The sequence below is a fragment of the Vollenhovia emeryi genome, unplaced genomic scaffold, assembly GCF_000949405.1.
Source record: "Vollenhovia emeryi isolate VEMERY1.0 unplaced genomic scaffold, V.emery_V1.0 DF939130.1, whole genome shotgun sequence".
In the NCBI taxonomy this organism is placed as follows: Eukaryota; Metazoa; Arthropoda; class Insecta; order Hymenoptera; family Formicidae; genus Vollenhovia; species Vollenhovia emeryi.
Genome location: NW_011967236.1, coordinates 525,773 through 533,838, shown reverse-complemented (window position 1 = coordinate 533,838; position 8,066 = coordinate 525,773). Strand labels below are relative to the sequence as shown.

General features: G+C 41.7%; 1 protein-coding gene across 2 annotated transcripts in view; it reads left to right on the top strand.

Annotated features, from left to right (window-relative positions):
• Positions 1-3,467: 3,467 nt before the first annotated feature.
• LOC105568280 (TOX high mobility group box family member 3-like) overlaps positions 3,468-8,066 on the top strand; it is an 84,563-nt gene continuing 79,964 nt past the window's right edge. The window contains exons 1-2 of one of the 2 annotated variants that reach the window (XM_012023812.1): positions 3,468-4,089; positions 4,155-4,252. In XM_012023812.1, the coding sequence (XP_011879202.1) occupies positions 4,047-4,089; positions 4,155-4,252 (141 nt within the window). In that variant the 5' untranslated portion in view covers positions 3,468-4,046. Of the gene's footprint in view, positions 4,090-4,142; positions 4,253-8,066 lie in introns of both variants that reach the window. The other variant, XM_012023811.1, reaches the window with a different exon arrangement.

Here is an 8,066-nt window from a genome sequence, read left to right as displayed (position 1 = left end):
TTAATATGAGTGCGGGACTTTTCGTAGAAATGCTTGCACAGTGGTAATTGACTGTAAATTTATTATTCAGAAATTGATTCTGTAGTCTGTAAGACGATCAGGTTTTAAGAATCGCAGTATCCATTTGTTATTTTCTCAGTGTTTCGTGAACTAACGTTGCATCCATAATGTTAACAAGTTAGTACTTGGATATTTTTCAATAATGTCTCACACACAAATGTAAGATTCGCAAGCAAGATAGGAAAGAAATTAAAGCACGATTTCAATAAAATTATTGCTCGAGAGCTTACGCTCATCGGAGCTCGTTGGATTCATATGAACATGAGCGAACGAGCATCACAGCTAGTAAAAAGAGGGGGGGAGGGATAAAAGTAAAAGAGCAGAGGCAGTCAGACTGCGGGAAAATGAGGCGAGGAATAAAGACGGTTTTAAAGGTGTAATTTTGAGACGACAGTGCGGATAACGGATACTTGACACAGGGGAAGCTTTCAGGAAGCTCGCACGAAAAAGCCGAAGAGAGAAGGGTCGGGAAAAGAAAGCGAAAGAGATATCACATCTGATCCCACGATCGCGTGAGTCCTCTTCCTCGTTTTTCCTCCGCTTCACTTGGCTGGTTGGCTGGTTGGTTGGACAGCTCGCTCGGGGCGAAAATCTAACGCGTGTAAACCAACACATCGCGCGCCACTACAAACTCCATTCTACGGCATCCGTCGTTGCCTCCACTTGCCAGCCAGCCAGTTCGGGCTAACCACCTTCCTGCCTGATAGCCTGTCTGTCTGCCTGCCTGCCTGCCTGCTTGTTACCTACCGCAGTTACTACTACTGATACTACTACTACTATCTCCCGCTGTTGTTGCGCGCATCACTACTACCAGTGTTGTTACTACTACATCGGCAACAGCCAGCCACCGCTGCTGCTACTGTCGGCATTGCTGCGGCTACAACTTACGAACACGTTTTATGAATGAAACCCACGTGCAAATCACGTGACTACTAGCCGTCACTGACCCTACGTATATGATGCCCACGATCGGGTTTGCTTTATGATATAACACCTCGCGGCTCCTCGGCAGTTAGTTGATGACGAACTTGATCGATATTTGCTCCAATTGCTGTGGGACTCGTGTTGTCAAACAAGCTTCAAGTATCTAATAATGCGATCAAGTCTTATTTGTCTAATGAAATAAATTTAAAAGTGAAGTAATTTTTCTAAACACACACATGTTTTTAGGTGCGCATATGCGTTTCTTATTATTTTGACGTACGTGATTTAAAGAAATGGGGAATTAGGCGTGAATTATTAGGCACGAAAGGTTATTCACGGCATTGTACAGATATGCTATACCTGAATAGTAATTAAGAAACAAAAGATAAACTATACCGATAGCTAAACATTTGATTTGATATAAAATAATAAAATAAGGCAACAACTTTACCGTAATTCGCGTAAATAGCGAAATTTAGTTTTGCAATATATAATTGTAGTTCTTTAACTTAATTTAGCCCCCCTCCCCCGTTAAGGTTGTATTAGGAAAATATTCTCAAGAAGATGTAAAATCCATAGTGCTCCATATTGACTTTACGTACTGTGGAATGTGATTTCTCCCGTAATTGCTCTTGCTTCCATGTCCGTCCCAGTTTTATTATCTCCTGCTGCTAAATGGTCGATTCGCACGCGGTAGGAGCCGAAAACGTTAAGTAAAATTCGTGCTCTTCATCTCCGTCATTTATTTAATCGTTGAGGATGCAATAAGATTCATTTAACAATAACCGGAATACATTTTCACGTAGATTTTCTTTTAATAAATGTTGATGTCGTTACTTTTGTAGAGAAGATAAAAATGTTTATTTTTTTCTAACAAAATATATCCAAATAATTAAATTACATAATTCTTGATTATATTTTTAGATAGATTTTCTTTTGATAAATGTTGATATCATGTTTTTTTCTTAACAAAAGGGGGAGGTAGAGAGAGAGAGAGAGGGGGGAGGAGCAGGCAAACAAAGAGCAACATATCCAAAGAAAATTGAATACAAGCTCGTTTTTTTAAACAAGGAATTAAAAATCAATGAATAAAGGGGGCTAAGAGTCTAGACTGGGTGTTAGTGTCAGAAGATAAAAATTTGTTTATTTAAGTATAAAAATTAACAAACGTTTCGGTCTTTCTTTAGACCATCCTCAGTGTATAAAAGACAAGAAGTAAAAGAAAATGAAAATAATTTAGGGAGGAATTAAAAATGTAAGGCCAATAGTATTACGAGCGAAAAATAATTTAATAAAACGTTAAAAATCAGCTGCAACAAGGTTTACAATTTACAAAGTTTTTCTAATCTGACTTAATTATGATGGCAGTATGAAAACGCAATTTCTTAAATCTATGTCTAACTAACGGACGTTTCGACTTACAATTAGTCATCTTCAGCGTGTATTGTCCCTATAAAGATATGTCGATGATATTAATACAATAATTAATTAAGATCGTTAACGTGCGTAAAATATATCCAAATAATTAAATTACACAATTCTTGATTATATTTTTACGTAGATTTTCTTTTAATAAAAAAGGTCGAAAAATTACAGGCGTCACCTTTTTGCGCTACGCTACTTTTGCAGAATGTATAGTGCACATCGCAGCGTGACCGTACAAGGCGTTTCTGTTGTTCGTGCTAGTAATACAATTTTAATTGTAATGATCAATAAACCGGGCATATAAATAGAATGTATAGGCAATTACGGGGGAACCAATTGGAGATAGAAGACAAAACTCTGGATTCGTGTTCGGATAACGCGTGTCGCCGCGTTGCGAGGCGTTTGTTCGATACACACGGCAAAAGACAGCAGAACTGCGAAGAATATAAAGGTGGCATCCGTGACTCTAGGGTTTTCGCGAAGTGACGCGGGCCATACGCGTTCCTGTCGGAGTCGCGCACCGAGAAGGAGGGAAGTCGATCCGTTCTGCGAATCCCGCGTGAGCGGACGGTCGCGAGAAAACGATCGACGAACGTCATGTACATCGAACGGTTAGGAGGGGGTGGAGGGAAGGAGAGGGGGAGAGGAGAAAGGAGAAAGAGTGAGAGAGACGGCGGGGAGGGGGAGTAGGGGAGGGGGAGAGAACCAGGGGGAGTGGGAGAGAGAGATAGAGGGGGGGGGGAGAGAGGAGCAGGCGAACAGAGAGCAACATCGAGTTTCATGGTGGGAAAACCATCTCGTGTTGCACCAATGACACTGTCGCGGTGGCACGCGTAGCGCGCGATATTGCGATATCGTACGCGAACCCTAACCCTAACCTAACATAACACAACGCCGTCGTACAAGACACTCGTACGCCCCGTGCACCCCGAGGTGTGCGCGGCCCTTAATCTTAAGACTCGCGTTCGCGCCAGCGCTCACGACGCAGCGGAGCAGAGCGAAGAAGAGGGTTCCCCTGGCCACCGCCACGAGCGTAACCGCCATACAGCCACCGATGTACAACCGCCGTTGCACGCTCGCGCGCGCGGCCGCCGGCGGTCGCCCTCTCTCGTTACAAACCGCACTATCTCGACGTCTTGCATGGCACCTGCCGACCTCAACCAGTGACGATCGCAGTCGCGTTGTCCACGTGCTACGTTGGCGGCCCACTTTCGGCCGCGCGCAATCGACAGTGGTCCCGAGAGTCGGAAGAGCGATCGCCGGCGCTCCCGGTCGCAGCGAAATTCGGTTTAAGCCGCGTATGCTGCCGCCTGTCACTTTGAAAAAGTAGAATTCACGCACGCCGCGTTCGGTCGCCGGCGCAGGAGCGGCGGACAATCCGCCGATTGCGCGACGAGACATTTGAATATCACGGCGATCGAGAAATAGTTGAAATTGAATCGCGAGTTCCCGCCGAAATCCAAGTTCGCCGGCAGACACCCGCGCGATTCGTTCGTCCTCGGGCTACACGCGCGTCGCGATTGGGAGTACGAACCCTGAAGCGTGTGCCGAAACGCCGATCAAGTGCAACGCGACGAGAGACAGTACCGCGATTATTACGATTGCGCGCTGCGCCTGTGCGTAAAACGAATCGTACGATGAACGACGGCATAGTTGGTGCAATTGCGATCAGTTTGTTCGGTACTAGTTATTAAACTGTGTCTGTGCGTGATAGATCGCTTTTCATTTACAAGGGCTCGTTCTAGGCGGCGAGAAGAAGCGTCGGGTCAGTATGGATGCCGGTTATTCCGTTCTCAGTAGCGATCTCGAGGCCTGCAGGATGTTCGATCAGTATTCCTACAAGGTGAGTTGAACGCCGCTGATAGCACAAGTATAAGGCCAATCGGGAAACGCAGCACGGTCTCGCGCCAAGCGTACGCGAAGCGGGCAGCGAGGCGCAGAGTGTCGCCTGGTGCGCTCAGTTGAGACGCAATGATTACGTCTGATTATGAAAAACCACATTGTACAGCGGAAAGTCCCCTATTATGTGATGGGCCCCTAAAACGAGACAGCGGAGCTTCTGCTGGTCTCACCGTCAATTTATTGCCCTCGGAGTGAAATCTGTTTGGTGGAAAATTGTTCGTTAGATCGTGCAATCGTTGCCGAAAAAAGATCCGCTATTGAACTCGGACGGGTTGAAAACCCACTGTCTCACATTAGAGAACCTTACGCTGTACTTCGCGCGTGAGAAAGGTTGCGCATTTTTTTTTTTACCTGAGTGACACCGACCTTTCCAAGTTTCACGTGTGCCGGCAATTATATATTTTTCAAGCAAACATTTTCCATAAAAAAATACTACGAGTGCAAGAAACGTATCTGGATTTCTCCTAACGAATCTAACGACCTTTCGACAAAATCAATTCGATGAAATAGGCAACTCGAGGAATAAGGGAAAATTCTATCCAATTTATGAAACGGTTAGAAATTATTGTCATTAGGCTGCGCTCCAGTTCACGGAGGGGGGGGGGGTCAAATTGTATTCTGTCGCTGGTATGCGTTATTGCTAAACGATTTCTATTTTAAAACAAAAGATCTTCAATCCGTAATGTTTTTGCGTTTGCAAAAAGCCAACGCGCGCGTATCTGTTTAGACACGATTCGAATAAGTCTCTCTGAAATCTCGACGAATACGCGACTTGAAAATATTATAAGATAAACAAGTAAGAGTACATGATCTAATCGTGTAATATCTGTTCAGCATAATATAGATAGTATAAAAGATGGGAAACGGCTTATATGTACAAGTGCATTGTTATAATCATTCATTTGCTACTTAAACGATTAAATCACATACTCAACATACTCAAGGCAATTAATGAGAAAGTGGAAGTTGCATCAGATTTACTAAATATATCGTGAAATAAGTCGAAATTATTCAATCGTGAGACTTTAATTATGTAATGTATATGGAAATGGGATAAAAAAATTTATTTTCGGCCACAATCCCGACTATTCGTACGCAAGATCAGGATGCGATAAAAATCCAGCCACGGGCTTTTTCGAACGTTAAACGACTTGGCTCCAAATGTAAATCGATTTAAAACATTTGGAAAAACGCACCGTTAAAGCATTATTATTTGCAAGTATCTGTCCATTTAGCTTTTACAATCGGTTTTTATTCCAGATATTTTTGCTTAACGGTATTTTAGATTTAATTTTAAAATGAGCACTGAGTAGTTGGTTATTTAGGTAGTTTAAAATTGAAACAACTGTTTTTTAAACCTGCCTGAAACAAAAGATTGCCTGAACAAACACTTGTGAATGCTAATTAATTGGTATACGTATAAATTTTAATTAAAAACCGTGATAATTACAAGCAATGATTATTAATTTTTATTGATTCCTCGACGCTGCAGGATTAGTCAACGGTGGTACGTCCGATCCCATTTCTCTCTTCGTTTATCCCAACACTATGAAAGGTTTTCTCTCCTCTCTTTTCTCCCCTACATCCCGTCCCTCTCGATTCTATTGCTTCTCACTACACCATCGCCATCGGTACTACTACTATTACCATACAACGTCCTTATTTCCCGGTTCAATCTGATTTGAAACGTTCGTCTAAATTAAATCTCTTCCATAGAATACCGTTGTGTCTGGCATCGCGCGATCAATGTTTCCGATTGTGCGTATCTATTCGTCAGATCTCCCGCTACGAAGTAATAAAACGAAGTAATAAAACGGCGAATAATAATGCAATGGGCGTTTCATTTACGCTCACAGTTGCCTAATTTAAATAAGTGGATAAAATCGTTTGAAACTGTTCATATTATTAATCGCGGTATCGGATCTATTTCGAAAAATATCGAATAAAAACTATCAGTCAGATTTTTATTAAAAAATATTTTCAATCCGCATTTTTTTTTTTACATACACAGGATAATAAGAAATAAAATGAAAATTTAGATAGTACTCGCCGCCCAATAAACTCACACTGACGCAAACTCGTAGAGAATATCTAATTTATATACGTAAGTCGGAATGTTCTATCTCATTGCAGGTAGAAGTAAATTTTCTATATATTTTGTAAGATCTGATTCCTTTCTAATACTTGCATATGCAGCACGCGCAATGTAATAAAATCCACTTAAACTAGAATATTCAACGTAACGTTAGGACTGTGACATTCCACTGCGATTTAAAAAAGATAAATATTTGTTTTTTCTAAATCGAAAGATAAAATCTTACGGCGTTGGTGATTAAATCGGTAGGCCCTCGTGTCCATCGAGTTAGTGCAATTTCCCCCTTTCGATGCGATCCTTTTAAGAAAGATCGGACAAGCTCGTTCCGAAAATCTACTTTGAAAAGCACTCGGGGCGACCCTTTGAGAAGCAGAATTTTTCCCTGGGTAATATCGCCCGTAGGTAGGTACCTAATGCATTTCTACAGGTTTATATACTCTTCCTCCACCTTCGAGCGAGCCTTTCCTCCCCTGCCCCAGCACCATCGCGGGAGTAACAACCCGCCACCCGCTCTCGCCCCTTTCTCCTTGTCTCCTTTTTCATTTCCCCCCTCGATCCTCCGCTTCCCCTCTTTCTCCGTACGTACCCTTCCGTCCCTCTCCTACCCTCACATTCGTTTATTTCTACTCTTTTCCTCCGCCCGTTTCAACTTTTCATTCGGTTCTCTCCTCCTCCGTTGAAACAAAATGAAAGGCGAGCCCGGTTGGTATCCATAAAAGAATGAATAAACGTAGATTGAAAGGGCATAAAAAAGCATGTACGCGTACATACACAACACGAGACTGAGACGAGCATATACGAGTGAACGTGCGCGCGGACAAGTCGAGAGTGGGCGTATTTGTGCATTTGTATCTATGTATTGAAGAGAAGAAATTAAAATCCGCAATCGCGGTAGTACAAATTTGTTTTAATGAAGGTTGATAATTGAATTTTTCTACGTTACTTGTGGACATAATGATTAACGAGTACGAAATTTCATTTTACTTGCCTCATTGATAAATGCTCGCATAACTATATAACTATTGCTGCTCCGTATTTTTAAACAAATCTAGTTGACGGGGTACGAAAAAGTACGAATCTCCCCGTTACTTTTCTTTCGTTGCATCGATATTTTATAATACTATCGAGCGACTAATAATAACGAGTATGTAACACAAATACTAGCTATCTCGATACAAACTACTACTTCGGCTGCCTTTCTATTTCGTTACCGAGAATGCAAATCGTAATATTTGCTGGCTCTGCATTGCTTTGCAAAAATGCATTGTCGCGATTGTATCTTTTTTAAAATACATTTCGCGAAGCCGTGTGTTTCAGACAAAACAGGGTTTTGCGAGCGTATGCATTATCTTTTTCGCAGTACTACCTTCCTATTATATCGCCGGTTTATAATTATACGATTGAAAAAAATAATTTTTATAATTTACCGTAGCACTTTTGTGCAAAGTAAGCACGAGAAGGTAACTCACAAGTTTTTGGACAGTGTTATTAATTTTTCTTTTTTATGTAACTTTATTTCGTCTTATCAACCTTTTTATTTGCATTAACGATGTAAATAGCCTCGTTAACAACCTCGTTATTAACATAATGTAAAAATGTTTCAAGGAAGGTTTAACCAAAATTCTCTTGTTTTCATTCGTCGTACTACGCATTTGCGTAT